General features: G+C 38.3%; 1 protein-coding gene and 1 non-coding gene across 2 annotated transcripts in view; both read left to right on the forward strand.

Moving 5' to 3' along the window:
* Positions 1–17,466, forward strand: part of Ero1a (endoplasmic reticulum oxidoreductase 1 alpha) — a 45,892-nt gene that overhangs the window by 18,610 nt on the left and 9,816 nt on the right. The window contains exons 7-12 of the mRNA XM_070033258.1: positions 2,644–2,764; positions 7,564–7,610; positions 10,014–10,025; positions 15,170–15,196; positions 15,290–15,382; positions 17,150–17,396. Of these exons, the coding sequence (XP_069889359.1) occupies positions 2,644–2,764; positions 7,564–7,610; positions 10,014–10,025; positions 15,170–15,196; positions 15,290–15,382; positions 17,150–17,396 (547 nt within the window). The remainder of the gene's footprint in view (positions 1–2,643; positions 2,765–7,563; positions 7,611–10,013; positions 10,026–15,169; positions 15,197–15,289; positions 15,383–17,149; positions 17,397–17,466) is intronic.
* LOC138835023 (U6 spliceosomal RNA) lies at positions 12,258–12,361 on the forward strand. The gene has a single exon (XR_011374362.1). It is a non-coding gene; the product is annotated as a U6 spliceosomal RNA (small nuclear RNA).

Genomic DNA, 17,466 nt, shown 5'->3' on the forward strand with positions numbered 1-17,466 from the left:
TGCACGGCATGCACTCTACTGCTGAGCCACCTTCCCAGCCCAAGTTAGGAAAAATATAGTTATACTTAGAGTTTTCTTTTGGGTAGCATGAACTGAGAGTAAATAATTGTTTAGTGAGTCGTATGCTCAGTTAAAAGAGGAGATATAGTTAAAAAAGTATAGCATAAGGAATAAGTAATGTACATAGTGGCAGGTAATATGTAGAAGGTATTTTATAAGTCTTAATTAGAAATTTGAGCTTTTGTCATGTGGTAATAAATGGATCTAGTAACACTTTTTTTAAGTTTAAGAGATAAACTGACATAATTAAAATGATAAGATAGCAAATATTTATGTCTAATTTGGTAGAATGTTAAAAATGTCAATCATTTCTTGGTTAGTTTTGTGTTTTGGAGTACTGGATACTGGACATTATTGATATGCTTTAGAAATGGGAGTTTAAAAGATGAATTATACATTTTCTGCATTGTGACATTTGCTTCCTTTACTATTAGTTGGAATGAATAATTATCCCTAAAGTAGATGATTTCATTAATATTGTTTTTATGTTTGTTTTTTTTTTAAACTCAGGGCTTCGTACATGGTAGGCAGGTTCTACATATGAGTCACTGCACTTAATACTTTTTAAAACTTGTATTTTTATTATCTTTAAGTGGTTGTACAAATGGCTACAACTTAATAGGTCAGTTTATGATCAATGTCACCTCTTCCATATTCTCCCCATCTCTCTCAGCGGACCCATCCCCTTAATTTTTGTACTCATTGTTTTTTTTTTTTTTTTTTGTCGGTCGTGGGGCTTGAACTCTGGGCCTGGGCGCTGTCCCTCAGCTCTTCAGCTCAAGGCGAGCGCTCTACCACTTGAGCTACAGCGCCACTTCCAGTTTTCTGGTGGTTTATTGGAGATAAGAGTCTCACAGACTTTCCTGCCCGGGCTGGCTTTGAACCGCGATCCTCAGATCTCAGCCTCCTGAGTAGCTAGGATTACAGGCGTGAGCCACCAGCGCCCGGCTTATACTCATTGTTTTTGAGATAGGACCTCACTTTCTGCATGAGCTCAGACCTGAAGCCTGTTTCAGGCTTCCTGTGAGATCGTGTGACAGGTGTCTATCACTGTACAGGTGTACACAGGTCTACACTGGTTTATTTTCACTGAGATGAAATTTCTCAGACTTTTCTGCCCAGGCTGGCCTCATACTAAATCCTCCCAATCTCAGCCTCCCTATTAGCTGGGATGACGGGTGAACCACAAAGGCAGCCTAGCTATTGACTTTTGCTAGATATTTTAGTTGCCGCTTCTGCATTAGGCGTAGTTATTTTTTAGATGCTGTCACTGTGCTGTTTGTAGAAGCATCTTTTCTAATTTATGTTTCTAATGCCATGTGGCTTGGAATAAAAATATCTAAGTTCAGTTTTTTTTTTGGTCTTTGTTCCTTCATAATAAAAAGTAAATTCTGTTGAGAGCATGATGGAATTGTTTTTTTAAGTGCTTAGGATCAAACCCAGAGCCTCATATGTGATAGGCAAGTGTTGTACCACTGAGCTGTATAATCCTGGTCTCTCCTAGAGACTGAGTGCCTTTATCCTCAGAGTTGTTTATCTCCTTTGATTCCTTTGAGGCTACTTTTGCCACTTCCTCATCATTTATTTGTTCCTATTATCAAATGTAGATACATAAGATATTATTGTAATGATAAAATAATTCTCCAGAGCCACTGGAGGGCACTAGGGGCTATTTTTTTGTTTTGTTTTAAAGTTTTAACAGAAAAATTATGAATAGGTAGCAGGACCTGCATGCAGCCCAAGGACTCTGCTTCTAGTGCCCATGCTTCTAATTACTCTACTAAGTTGTGCATTTAGGTTGCCTTCTAGTTTCCCCTTTTATACATAATGATAGCACAAAAATTATATGCCAGTAGCTTTTATGTAATTGGTACTGTATCTTTTTGTTGTTGTTGTTGTTTTTAGTCTTAGGGCTTTAATTCAGGGCCTTGGCCCTGTCCTTGAGCTTTTATGCTCAGGGCTAGCACTCTACCACTTTGACCCACAGCTCCACTTCTGGTTTTGGGGAGGTTTATTGGAGACAAGAATTTCATGGACTTTCTTGCCTGGGCTGGCTTTGAACCATGATCCTCAGATCTCAGACTCCTGTGTAGCAAGGATTACAGTTGTGAGATGGTACTGTATCTTCAGGACAGTTTGGTAAAAGATCTTTATACTGTTCATCTAAGATGAAAGTGTTGGGTAACAAGTAGTACATAATATTGGTTTGTTAGTTATCTCAGTTACTGATGAAGGGCTGTATTCATGTGGGGAGGGAAATATATGTTGTATCGTTGTAAGGTCACTTATGAGAATTGAATTACAGGCTTCTTATTTTCCTTTTCCTATTTCTAAAATCAGGATTCTTTTGTGATCAGTCTGTACAGTTTATTTCTCTCTTTTCCTTTTTTTCAGAAAAGTTAAAGTTAGGGATTCAAGTCCCTGAGTTCAAACCCCAGAACCCCCCCCTCCCCAAATTGGTTTAAAATGCTTCATCTGTTGCTTCATTGTGGTGACTTAAAAATCAATGACATATAGCCTTGTTTACTTGTAGTTCTAGGTAAATGAAAGTAAGAAAGATTCATGCCACATTTTATTTTATAGACATACAGTCCCCTGATGCTGAATATGTAGATTTGCTCCTCAATCCTGAGCGCTACACGGGTTACAAGGGACCAGATGCTTGGAAGATATGGAATGTCATCTATGAAGAAAATTGTTTTAAGTATGTATTGCTTTCTTTTAGATATTCTGTAGTAGGTGGTACTTTGTCCTTATAGACAAACAAAATCACAATAGGAAATTTAAAGTTTCCAATTAGGTATACATTGTTGCAAGATGTTTTTGCACATAGAAACTTATCAATTTAGTAATCCAGTTCCCTTCTGGGAAAACATATTGGCATGAGTTTCAATATGCATTTCTTCCTCAAAAAACTTAGAGTAGAGCTAGACCTTTATGGGAATATTGTGGGTGCTAAATAAATGTTCTAGAATAGATAGCAGAATCCCAGTTTATAGATGATGTAACTAGAGGCAGGGAGCTTTACTTCAATGGCAAGAGCTTATAGTTATTGGCAGGATATAGGGCCAGATACTTTTTTTGTTCTGTTTTGTTTTTTTGTCGGTCGTGGGGCTTGAACTCTGGGCCTGGGCGCTATCCCTCAGCTCTTCAGCTCAAGGCTAGCGCTCTACCACTTGAGCTACAGCGCCACTTCCGGTTTTCTGGTGGTTTATTGGAGATAGGAGTCTCACGGTCTCTCCTGCCCGAGCTGGCTTTGAACCATGATCCTCAGATCTCAGCCTCCTGAGTAGCTAGGATTACAGGCGTGAGCCACCGGCACCCGGCAGGGCCAGATACTTTTGATTCTCTTTATGGTGCTTTCTACTCTCTTTACTTACTTTAATTTCATTTCTAAGAACAATTACAAGATTTCATTTGGAGACTTAATACTATGCTAGCCCTGTGTTACATGTATTACATTTTCTTTCCTAATTCATACAATAATCCTGTTACAGTTCTCTCTGTTTTACAGATGGAGAATCTATCTGACATTTAGAGAGGTTAAGCAATTTGTTCAATGTTAAAGATGTAATAAGTAGAAAAAGTCACTCTGTACTTTTTTTGGGGGGGGGTGTTGTGCCAGTATGTGGGCTTGTGGTTATTTGGAGATAAGAGTTTCATGGAGTGTTCTGCCCAGGCTGGCTTTCAACCTCCATCCTCAGATCTGTTTCCTGAGTAGCTAGGATTACACATATGCAGGTTTGAGCCACCAGCGCCTTGCTCACTCTGTACTCTTAACAATTATCATGGAAGAGGTCAGGGTGACTACTGGGAGACTGAGAAATGTTTCAAGTTCTTCATTTGTAATCCTAGAGACTCTAAACAATGTGCTAATTAGTTTATGGGAAAAAAGGGTAGTGTGTGTGTGAGAGAGAGAGAGTGAGCTCTCAGAAAGCAAAGGCAATCTGGAAAAATCTTTGCACTTCTCAAATGTAGAGTTAACACATTATACTTTTTTGTTTTTGGTCGGTCGTGGTACCTGAACTCTGGGCCTGGGCGCTGTCTCTCAGCTCTTCAGCTCAAGGCTAGTGCTCTACCACTTGAGCCATAGCACCACCTTTGGCTTTTTCTGCTTATGTAGTGCTGAGGAATCGAACCCAGGGCCTCATGCATGCAAGGCAAGCACTCTACCACTGAGCCACCTTCCCAGCCCCACATTCTACTTTTTATAAGTCACCTATAGACATGAGATTGCTATTATGTATACACCAATAAAATACCAGACTTGAGCCAGGTGCTGGTAGCTCACACATGTAATCATAGCTACTCTGGAAGTTGAGATCTATCGTGGTTTGAAGCAGCCTGGGAAAGAAAATCTTAGAGACTCTTATCTCCAATAAACGACTCAGAAAAAGCTGGAAGTGGCGCTGTGGTTCAAGTGGTAGAGCATTTGCCTTGAACATAAAGAGGCTTAGTTAGGGACAGCACTCAGGTCCTGAGTTCAAGTCCCAGGACCAGGACTGGCGGGAAGGGGGCGGGGGGAACTTGACCAGGACTGGCGGGAAGGGGGCGGGGGGAGTAGACACAAACAAAAAAAAACCCTGTCATTTGTGCTGAATCTGAATGGCTTGAACACAGGGCCTCAGCCTGTCCTTTAGTTTAGTTTAGTTTTTTTTTTTTTTTTTTTGCTCAAAGCTGGTACTCTACCACTTGAACTACAACTCTACTTCTGGCTTTTTTTTTTTTTTTTTTGGTGGTGTTTAATTGGAGATAAGAATCTCATAGACTTTTCAAACTGAAATCTTGTGATCTCAGCATCCTCAGAATTTAAGGTTCTAGATATGAGCCACCAGCATCTGGCAAGACTTTGTATTGAATGAAAAATTTCTTTAGTTTGGAAAGTGAAAAGTTTTTATTACTAACTTACTTCTGTATGTATCATTTAAATTTTCTTGATGGTTAGGAAAGTTTGGCTTACTGACAAGAGTTGAAAGTTTTTTTTTTTTGCTTGTTTTTAATGTTGCAAACAGTCTAGACAGCATTCATAGTTTTATAGTCATTTCCTTCTTAATATCCTGATTCCCATCATATTTCCAGCAATATAAATGATGTATGAGGTCTTATATTTTGAAAGATGGCTTACATAGCTTTTTCTCAAAATATCTCAAATTGTGCAACTTTTGAAATTTAAGTGATGAACATTAAAATAATACACTTACTAATAAGAAAATGAATGCATATTTATTTTGGGATTAAAAAAGCTCTTTAGCTGCGTATTAAACTTCTGGCTTTTTTTTTTTCCTTTTCTTTTTTTTTTTTTTTTTTTTTACTTTTTGCTTATGTGGTGCTGAGGAATCGAACCCAGGGCCTCATGCATGCAAGGCAAGCGTTCTACCACTGAGCCACTTTCCCAGCCCTTTTTTTTCCTTTTCAAAAAAGCCCTTTCATTTGTTTGGTGCCATGGTTTACACAAGTAATCCTAGCTATGTGAAAGGCTGGGATCAGGAGGATCACTGCTCAAGGCCAGTCTTTTCTCAACTTAGTACCTGGGTGTAGTGGCATGTGCCTGTTGTACCAGCTGCAGGGAAGCTTACATATTGTGGATCACAGTACAGATCAGCCCAGGCAGAAGAATTTGTAAGATTCCAGCACAACAAAAAGAAGCTGGGTGTGGTGGCATGTGCCTCTTTATTACCTTAGCTATGATAAGAATCCTAAAACAGGTAGATCTTAGTTCAGGGTGGGAAGCAAGGCTATCTCAAAAGTAACCATTGCAATGCCAAATGCTGACGGTTTAGGCCTGTAGTTTAGGCCTGTAATCCTAGCTACGCAGGGGGCTGAGATCTGAAGATTGTGTAGAAGCCAGCCCAGGCAGAAAAGTCATTAAGACTCTTTATCTCCAATTCATTACTCAGAAAAAGCCAGAGGTGACTCAAATACCAGTGGCTCACACCTGTAATACTGGCTACTGAAGAGGTTAAGGTCCAGAGGATCATGATTTGAAGCCAGCCCTGGCTGAAAAGTCCTTGTAAACTCTTACCCTCAGTTAATTACCAGAAAACTGGAAAGGGTGCTCAAAGTGGTAGAATGCTAGCCTTGAATGAAAAAAAGCTCAGGGATAGGGCTCAGGTGAGTTCAAGACAGATGACTGACCAAAAAGAGAAAAAGAAAAAGCCAGAAGTGGATGTTTGGCTCAAGTGGTAGGTTACTAGCTTTGAACAAGACTCAGAAATAGCATCTAGGTCATGAGTTCCAGCCCCAGGACCAGCACACACACACAACAGTACCCAGTGCAAAATGGAGCTGAGGCATCATTCACGAGCAGAGCACCTGTCTCCTGTCTAGCTATTGTGAAGCTCTTGAGTTCAAACCCTAGTACTAACCAAAACAAACAAGTAATACCATCTTGTATGTGAATTGTAACAAGCTTGATATCCAGAGGGCAAACTCATGCATTTGTTATCCAAGTGAGAAATATTCTACTCTCAATTTTTCCACTGTTTAATTTTAGTGCTTGTATTGGGTATTTTTATTTGTCCTTCTATTAGGAGAGTACTTTGTACCATACACAAATGTATCTACACATAAATATGATCTATAAAATCATTGGTCACTTGGAGAAGTGCTTGACTAAAACTTTTTCTGCCCTCATCTGAAGAAGTGATGAGGAGATACCCTGATGGCTACTATAATGAGGAAACATCAGGAATTATTACCACTACAACAAGTTACAGCCAGTAATTTCTCTAAAGGAATTTGAGAAACTTAAATATTTCATAATCTCAGTAAAACAATTTGATAATCATTAAGTGACTTTTGGAGATACTTAAATAATTGTAATGTGATTGATAACATACTTAAGCTTTATAAAATATTCTTGGTTTTTTAAATCAAATGAGTGAATTATAGATATATATATTTATAGTTCAGAAAGTTATATGACATAAGTTTTAGAAATGACGTGTCTTACAGTTTACAATTTTGTTTTCCTTGTGTTGATGACTTTTATTTATTTATTTTTGGTGCTAGTTCTGGGTACTCTTGGCCTACTATGTACTGTCCCTGAGCTATTTTGTTCAAGGCTAGCACTCTACCAAATTGAGCCACAGCTCTACTTCTGGCTTCATTGGTGATTGATTGTAGATAGAGTTTCACAGACTTTCTTCCGGGAGTTGGCTTTGAATGGTGATCCTCAGATCTCAGCCTCCTGAGAAGCTAGTTACATGTGTGAGTCACTGGTGCCCAGTTTGTGTTATTACTTTGAATAATATTTCTCCAAATGCCCACAAATTTATGATTCACTTACTTCAGAACAGAAGTATGTATTGTAAACAGAATTGCACATAATGTATTTGAAGGTGATACCATCATCCATCTGCTAGATTTTATAAAGGATGCTGTGATTGTATAATATTGAAGTTTATTCCCATTATTTTACTTGGTCTACAAATTGGTTTATATTGTTAGCTTGAGGACTGCCTTAGGGAAGTTAAAATTATAACCCAGTGTCTTTGTTCTTAGGCCACAGACAATTAAAAGGCCCTTAAATCCTTTGGCTGCCAGTCAAGGTGAGTTGTTTATTTGCACTGCTGAATTGTTTATCAGTGAACTTCAGTTAAAGGGAAGAAAAAGAGGAAAGCAAGACAAATGGCATGCTGAGGCCTAAAATCCATTGTCCTGTGTGACTGCTGAATTCAAACCCTAGCATTGCCAAAAAAGAAAAAAAAAAAGTTCTTTCTTTCCTAATCTAAAAAAGATAAGTTTGCCAGCATTTAGCTGGCATGATGTATTCCCATCATTTTATTGATTGTATGAGATCATCTTTTCAAGTAAATATTAAAGATGAAAACCTTACACATTTGCTAAAAGCACATCAACCATTTTATCAGTACACATTATCCCTTTTATGCTTCACTTATTTTTCAGATAAGATCTTAGTTTTACTTTATTAAATGCTTTATGCCCCGGCTGGCTTGGACCATGATTTTCCTATTTTTCTTTCCTGGGGTTACTAGGATGACAGGTATGCAATTCCATGTCCATAAAAAAAAAAAAAGATTGAGATTGGCTCTTCTGACTATAGCCCCAGACTGGTCTTGGAACATGATCGTGGTATGAGCCACTATACCCAGCAAGAAAGATCATCGTTTTTTTTGTTGTTGTTGTTATTGGTAGTGGGGCCTGAACTCTGGGCCTGGGTACTGTCCCTCAGCTCTTCAGCTCAAGGCAAGTGTTCTACCATTTGAGCCACAGTGCCACTTCTGGCTTTTTCTGCTTATGTGGTGCTGAGGAATCGAACCCAGGGCCTCATGCATGCAGGCACTCTACCACTGAGCCACCTTCCTAGCCCCAGAAAGATCATCTTTAAACAAGACTTTTGGATTTTTATCTCATCACATATCATACATGGTAACTCAGCGGAGGCTATTGATCTAGTATCAGATGAAGTGCAAATTCATAGATAAGTGATTTTTTTACTAGGAACTTACATTATTATTTGATTGACAAACCACTCTCTTCCTTTAAACATAATTGGAAACAATTTGAATGTTTATCATTAGGGAACTGGTTAAATGATGTGTAGAAACATGGTAGAATATAGTCACAATAAATATTGCTGTTACTGGGTGTTGGTGACCTACATTTGTAATCCTAGCTATTCAAGAGGCTGAGAAGATCTTGGTTGGAAGCCTGTTGAGGCAGAAAAAAATCTATCAAAACTACCTCCAATTAACCAACAGAATACCAGATTAGAGATTTAGAGATGGGGTTGAAGTGTAAAGAGTACCAGCAGTGAACAGTGAAGCTTGAGCAAGAGCTGGAGGCCCTAACTTCAAGCTACAACACACATACACAAAATCCTGCTGTGAATTCACTTAAATAAACAGTGATCAACAGTGTACTGAGGAAATGTAGCAGGTATCAATAAAATATACATATTTATATGTATATACATAGACATGTATATACATAGACACACACACACACACACACACACACACACACACACACACACACACATTTTTTGTCGGTTGTAGGGCTTGAACTCTGGGGCCTGGGCACTGTCTCTCAGCTCTTCGGCTCAAGGTGAGTGCTCTACCACTTGAGCCACAGCATCCGTTCTGGTTTTCTGGTGGTTTATTGGAGATAAGAGTCTCATGGACTTTTCTGCCTGGGCTGGCTTTGAACCTTGATCCTCAGATCTCAGCCTCCTGAGTAGCTAGGATTACAGGCATGAGCCACCAGCATCCGGCTAGTATATATATATTTTTTATACAAGGGAAAAGGATTTTACTAAAACCTAAATGGTGTCTATCTAGGAGCAGAGGGAGTTATGGATAACTTTATTCTGTTCATCTTTTTAAAAAAGCATTTGCAATGCATATATATTTTATAATCAAATACTAATGACCTTGGAGAAAAATGGAAAAAGGAACATACTATTCCAATAGCAAATAAGTAGCAGCATACAAACTGCTTCATTTTATTTATATATATATGTATATATATATATACACACACATATATATATAATTCTAATTTTATAGTCTTTGAAATTATTCCTAAGTTTAAATCTTACAGTGTCAGTCTGGAGGTTTCAAAGCAATAACATAAACCTCTAACATGAATTATGATATAGCTTTTAGGTAATAAATGTGGAAAGAGGCTCTGCCAGCCAAGTAAACACAAGTCCCTAAGATATTTAAGAGTATTCTCAGATGATGGGTTCTCTTTTTCCTTCCTGTTAGCCCATATTAAATCTTACATGAATTGAAATAACTGCTTCTGGAGATAACATCATTGAGTCAAATCCCGTGCAGTGCATATCACTGGGAGGTCGAGTTGTCTCTCCCCTTCCCATTTCTATAGATTACCTGATGGACTGAAACTCGTGATTATTAAAGTTTCATTTTTATGAAAGGGGAGCATTACATAAGAAACTATAATAAACATTTTGTTTTGTTTTTCAGGCAAAAGTAAAGGTAAGTACAGCTTCTTAATTAAATGTTTTATATATATATATAGAAATATAATTATATATTTATATATTCAGATGTTTATTATGTCAACTAGATTTTTTTTCTTCCTACCTTTTCTGAGACTCAGAAGAAGTTAATTTTTATTTCTTTATCTAAAATTCTGGAGGTGAAGGCACAGATTAAAGGAAAATGACTGAGTTTAGGCATTAGCGACAGCCGGCCTCAGCCTCTGATAGTTCAGTGGTGCCTTGTACCTATTGATTGTGGTAGCTGAGTACCTTCCCCAACTCCACAGAGAAAGCCTTCTTCTCTTTACTGGCTGTAGTGTAGGATCTGTTAGGTTTTTTATTACATAGCAAGGTCCTAGGCATGTTTGCAGTATTCATTCTGAGCTGGCTTCTAAGGCATATGCTGACTCTTAGGTGTAGTTATTGCCAAGTCTAGTTACATTAAAAAAAAAGTAATTTAGTTTTATTTTAGTCTTTTTTTCTTTTTTTTTGTCACGGAGCTTGAACTCAGATCCTGGGTGCTGTCCCTCTACCTCTTGAGCCACAGCTCCACTCCTGGTTTTTTTGGTGATTAATTGAAGATAAGAGTCTCACAGACTGTTTTGCCTGGGCTGGCTTTGAACTCTGACTTTCAGATCTATCTCAGCCTCCTGAATAAATAGGATTTCAGGCATGAGTCTGGTAGCTTGCTGTTCTTTTTTTTTTTTTTCTTTCTTTCTTTCTTTTTTCTTTTCTTTTTTGTCTTGTGGGGCTTGAACTCAGCCTGGGCGATGTCCCTCAGCTCTTCAGTTTAAGAATAGTGCTTAACCACTTGAGCCACAGCGCCGCTTCGTCTTTTTCTGTTTATGTGGTGCTGAGGAATCAAACCCAGGGCCTCATGCATAGGAGGCAAGCACTCTACCACTGAGCCACCTTCCCAGCCAAGCTTGCTGTTCTTAAAGCTCTGTATTTAACAATGTGAAACAGGGGCTGGGAAGGTGGCTCAGTGGTAGAGCACTTGCCTTGCATGCTTGAGGCCCTGGGTTTGATTCCTCAGCACCACATAAGAAAAAAGCCGGAAGTGGCGCTGTGGCTCAAGTGGTAGAGCACTAGCCTTGAGCTGAAGAGCTGAGGGACAGCGCCCAGGCCCAGAGTTCAGGCCCCACGACCGGACCACCCCCCCCAAAAAAAAAACCAATGTGAAACAAAACACCCAAATCAGTGCTTAGCTTTGTCCCTCTAGATGAAATTTCTAAAATGCGAGGTACCCCTTTCCTCCTCCTCCTCCTCCTCCTCCTCCTCCTCCTCCTCCTCCTCCTCCTCCTCCTCCTCCTCCTCCTCTTCCCTCTTCCTCCTCCTTTTTTCTTCTTCCTTCTTTCTTTTTTTTTTCTTTGTCCTTCTTTTTTTGTGGGTCGTGGGGCTTGAACTCGGGCCTTGGCGCTGTCCCTCAGCTCTTCAGCTCAAGGTGAGCACTCTACCACTTGAGCCCCAGCACCCTTCCGGTTTTTCTAGTGGTTTATTGGAGATAAGAGTCTCACAGACTTTCCTGCCTGAGTTGGTTTTGAACTGCAATCCTCAGATCTCAGCCTCCTGGGTAGCTAGGATTACAGGCATGAACCACCGGTGCCCGGCTAGTCTTATTTTCTTATTAATTACTCTTCCAATTCTATCTAAATAATGGAATACTAAATTCTGATTTTCATTGCTATTTTTTATTATTGTACTATATATCATGGTAACTGTAGCAGTTAAATAGAATGTTGATTAAGAACTGATGTTTTTGGAAGAGAAATTGTAAAACAGGAAGGTTCCTGTTCCAAAGCTGCCTTTGATTTGTTACTGGTAGAGGTTAGCCTGTAATTCTCAGTTTTGTGTTACAGTACTTTATTCTATCCAGCTCTGTGCTATGCCCTAGATCATTAGAGGAAGCTACTTTGACTTTTCCAATACTATTTGAAGGCTGGCTTGTCTCTTGTAGAAGAGATTATTAGCCTATAGAGAATTAATCTTCTCTATAAGTACTATATTACTTTTAGTCAGATATCAAAGGTTATTCTTGACAGCTGTCAAATTAGGTGATTAATTAGAACATAGGTAAAATTTTGAACAGCTTTTATAGGATTATAAAACTTAAGTGAAAAATGTCATTGAGAGGCTAGATCCCAAGAGATATGGTCCCCCATTCCCCAAGTGCTGCTGAGAAATGGAGGGGGAAAATCCTAAAATTTAAATAAGGAAACCAATTACTGTGCTTGCTTTGGAAGCACATATTCTGAAATTGGGCCAATATAGAGGTTAGCATGGTCTCTGTATAAGGATGACTTAAAAATTGGTGAATGGTATATAAAAAATAAAAACAAAAATGAGATGAAAAAATAATTAAAAAGCAACGAGGCTGGTACTTCATTCCTGCAATCCTAGCTATTCAGGAAACTGAGATCTGAGGATCAAGGGTGGAAGCCAGCACAGGTAGACAAACCTAAAAGATTTTTATCTATAATTAACCAGCAAAAGCCAGAGCTGGAGTCATGGATCAAGTGATAGAGCACTAACACTGAGATTGAAAAAGCTGAGCAAGAGAAAGAGGCACTAATTTCAAATCGCAATACAGACAATCACAAGCATCCCCCACCCACAAAAACAAGAGCAAAAACAAAACCACTCACTAGCAACCTGGCTAAAATGATTCAAGATGTAAGTAGGCATTACGATTCAAATCACTATAGGGATCATATTCTGTAGTCCTCATTTACACATATGTGTGTATATAAACATGTTCTTACCTGATTTTTGTCAGCACCAAGTATTATCGTATTTCCGTCTTTACTAATTTAGGTAAAATATGGTTTATCTTCTTGCTTTAATTTGCCATTTTTGTTACTAGGAAGACTGTACAATTTTTGGCTGTTATTACCATTTGCAGTTTCCTCTTCCCTGTTCATTTTGTTTAAACCCTTTAAATGAACACTTTCAGTATTTTATTCAGTTCATGAGCTTTTTATAATGCTTAGGAGATTATTCCTCTGCAGTGTTTGCAATATGCATTTTACCCAGTTTGTTGTTTGTGTTTTGCTTTTAGAGATTTTAAGTGTTTGTATAGTCCAACTTATTACTTATTCTCCTTGTCATTTATTATTTTTATGCTTCATTGGTTTATTTTTATTGTGATAAGCACCTTTAATAAAGAAAAAAAGCCTATATAGTATAATGTTCACCATCTCTACAGCAATTGTGTACATGAATTTTTTTTGTCAGTTGTGGGGCTTGAACTCTGGGCCTGGGTGCGGTCCCTCAGCTCTTCAGCTCAAGGCTAGTCCTTTACCACTTGAGCCACAGTGCCACTTGCAGTTTTCTGATTGTTAATTGGAGGTAAGAGTCTCATGGACTTTCCTGCTTGGGCTGGCTTTGAACTGCGATCCTCAGATCTCTTGCCTCCTGAGTAGCTAGGTTTACAGGCATGAGCTACCAGTGCCCGACATGAATTTTTACATCATAATAACTTTAAAGAATATTTCAAATAAGCATTTTCAATGTATCATGTTCTATTTTCTTGTCATTTATTAGTTTACATTATTTTTACCATAGTAACTGGTTATATATGTATATATATATATACATATATATATATAAATCTAGGCATTATTGTACATTTTTATTGAGGTGGTAAATTGATGCATAACAATCATTCTACAAATCCTTGTCTCATTTAGTTCCTTCTTTAGAATATATGTAGATTTATTTGTGCCAGTCCTGTGGCTTGAACTCAGGGCCTTAGCATTGTCTCTGAGCTGTTTTGCTCAAGGCTTTAGTGCTCTACCACTTGAGCCACAGCACCACTTCTGATTATGTTGGTAGTTAATTGGAGATAAGAGTCTCATGGACTTTCCTGCCCAAACTGGCTTTGAACTGTGATCCTCAGATCTTTAGTACTTTTAAAAGCAGAATTATTAGATCTAAGTATAATATCTGTGATTATAACTATAAATTATATCTGATTTTAACATTTTCCTAAATTATTCCCTTTGAAGTAGTGAATGGCGTGAATACTACGAGCTGTTTACAAATATTATACCTTCAGTACCACTTTATAATTTTAAAAAACTATGATCCAGACTAGATATTTTCCTTTGAGAGAGAGAGAGAGAGAGAGAGAGAGAGAGAGAGAGAGAGAGAGAGAGAGAGAGAGAGAGAGAGAGAGAGTGTGTGTGTGTGTGTGTGTGTGTGTGTGTGTGTGTGTGTGTGTGTGTGTGCTGGGTTTTGAGCTCAGGGCCTTAACCACTTCCTTGGCTTTTTTGATCCAGGCTTACACTCTAGTACTTGAGCCACATTGCCACCTCCAGCTTGTTGGTGGTTAATTGAAGATAAAAGTCTCATAAATTTTCCTGTCCAGGCTAGCTTTGAACTGTGATCCTCAGATCTCAGCCTCCTGAGTATCTATATCCCGCTATTTTCCCATTTTTGACAGATGTACTGTGAAACTTTGAAACTGTTTTTTTTTTTTTTTTGTAGTGAAAGGGATTGAACCCAGGATTATATTATATTAGGCATTGCTCTATCACTGAGCTACATCCTTGGCTGAAATTCTATATTTTGATGTCATGTAAAATACTTTATCCAAAAAATTATGTGGTTAGGGTTACCTCAGCCAATGCTTAAGCCTGAAGTCTGACTAACAGAGTTATACCTAACTGAATCTACAACAAGAGTTTTCTTCCATTGAAGAAATTGGCAAGTATGTTTTGGACCTTTAGGTTAAACAGCATTTAAAACATTGGAGAGTTTTATCATGCTTAAAACATTTGAAAAGCTGGGTATTGGTGGCTCACGCCTGGAATCCTAGCTACTCAGGAGGCTGAGATCTGAGAATCATGGTTCAAAGCCAGATTGGGCAAGAAAGTCTGTGAGACTCTTATCTCCAATAAACCACTCAGAAAACTGGAAGTGGCACTGTGGCTCAAGTGGTGGAGGACTAGTGTTGAGCTGAAGAGCTGAGGGACAGCACCTAGGCCCAGAGTTCAAGCCCCACAACTGACCAAAAAAAAAAAAAGAAAAATGTTATGTTTGCATTTCTTTACTATCTTGTGATTTTTCTTTTTTAAAAATTATTATTATAAAGATGATGTACAGAGGAGTTACAGTTATTCTTTTTTTTAATTTCAGAGAACACTTTTTACAGCTGGTTAGAAGGTAATTTACATATTTTTCACTTTTAAAGTCATGATGTTAATTATAATATTCACCTATGAAATTTTATTTCCAACTCATTGATTTTTTTTTAAGGGCTTTGTGTAGAAAAAAGAGCATTCTACAGACTCATATCTGGCCTACATGCAAGCATCAACGTGCATTTGAGTGCAAGATATCTCTTACAAGGTATCTCATTGATTTTCCTTCCCATGCTTATTTTCAGAATTTGCTTGGTATTACCTGAATGGGAAAGACAGACGTGGGAGAATATTAGGCAGTCAAAAGCCAGGTAGTAATCAGGGATGTGGAAATCTGAGTATAATTCAGTAGGTCTGTGTATTGTCAACTCTCTTTATGATCTTTAAGAAATCTCTAAAAATTACACACTTTGAAAATATTCTTCTGCTTTGTTGTAAGAATTAAAAATAGCTCCATTTTGGTTATTTGTTAGGTATTATTGTATCAGTCTTTTTGTGTGCCAGCTTTAATGGGTGAGCATTTCCTGCGGCTCTCTATGATTTAGGAATTTTGGAACTGTTTTTCTTTTCTTTTTCTCTTTTTATCAATAATATATTACTGGAATTAAAGGATTTTACCTTGTAGAAACAAAAGAGTAACTTTGATTTGACCTAGTGCCCTAACTCATCAATAATTTCAGATGATCACTTTCTTTAAAATGATCTATTTTGGGGCTGGGAAGATGGCTCAGTGGTAGAGCGCTTGCCTTGCATGCCTGAGGCCCTGGGTTCGATTCCTCAGTACCACATAAGCAAAAAGAAAAAAGCCGGAAGTGGTGCTATGGCTCAAGTGGTAGAGTGCTAGCCTGGAGCTGAAGAGCTGAGGGACAGCGCCCAGGCCCAGAGTTCAGGCCCCACGACCGGACCCAAAAAAATAAAAATAAAAAAATAAAATAAAATGATCTATTTTGATCTTGGGTGTATTTACATTCAGAAATTTGCTTTTTGATTAGCAACAGTTTTAAAATCCTAATAGAGATTTCCTTTTACTTTCTTTTTTTTTCTTGCTCCACTTTGTCACTCGTGGCTGGTGCTCCACTTTGTGAGCCATGCCCCCAACATGGTGTTTTGCTGGTTAATTGAAGATGGAGTCTCACAGACCTTTCTGCCATGGTAGGCTTTGATCATCCTCCTGGTTTCTGACTCCTAAGTAGCTAGGACTTTTGGCAAGAGCCATTGGTACTCAGCGTGCACCATTACTGGGGCTTGAACTCAGGGCCTTGACTCTTGCTTGGATTTTTATTCAAGGCTGGCAGCACTCTATGACTTCAACTACATCTCTATATAGTTTTTTTTTTTAATTGTAATTGAGGATGAGACCCTCATGGTCATTTCTGCCCAGGCGGGCCTCAAACTGGAAGCCTCCTGAGTAGCTAACATTACAGTTGTGAGCTTCCAGCACTGGTAAAATAGATTTTTTTTTTTTTAAATTTTGGTCCTGAGGTTTGAACTCTGGGCATGTTGTCCCTGAGCTGCTTTTTGCTCAAGGCGAATGTTTTGCCATTTGGCATGAGCCACCAGCACCTGGCTAAAATAGAATTTTTTTTTTTTTTTTTTTGTCGGTTGTGGGGCTTGAACTCTGGGCCTGGGCACTGTCCCTCAGCTCTTCAGCTCAAGGAGAGCGCTCTACCACTTGAGCTACAGCGCCACTTCCGGTTTTCTGGTGGTTTATTGGAGATAGGAGTCTCACAGTCTTTCTTGCCCGGGCTGGCTTTGAACCGTGATCCGCAGATCTCAGCCTCCTGAGTAGCTAGGATTACAGGCGTGAGCCACCAGCGCCCGGCTTAAAATAGAATTCTTAATGACTAATCATGAAAATTTTTCTTGGTTATTTTAAGGTACAAAATGAAATTTCTATGAGTATAAATAACCTAGTGTAATAAAAATGAAATTACTTAATTTTAAAACTTAGTATTTATTTCTTCTTTCTTCCTAGAAACCTGGTTGGAGAAGAAATGGGGTCACAACATTACAGAATTCCAGCAGCGGTTTGATGGAATTTTGACAGAAGGAGAAGGCCCAAGAAGGCTTAAAAACTTGTATTTTCTCTACTTAATAGAATTAAGGGCCTTATCCAAAGTGTTACCATTCTTTGAACGCCCAGATTTTCAACTCTTCACTGGAAATAAAATTCAGGATGCAGAAAACAAAATGTTACTTTTGGAAATACTTCATGAAATCAAGTAAATTATATATATGAGAATGTATACTTTAATATATGGGTGCCAAATTGGTATCTAAAATTAAGCTCTT

This window comes from Dipodomys merriami, unplaced genomic scaffold, assembly GCF_024711535.1.
Source record: "Dipodomys merriami isolate MVZ:Mamm:240054 unplaced genomic scaffold, mDipMer1.0.p SCAF_1, whole genome shotgun sequence".
Lineage (NCBI taxonomy): Eukaryota > Metazoa > Chordata > Mammalia > Rodentia > Heteromyidae > Dipodomys > Dipodomys merriami.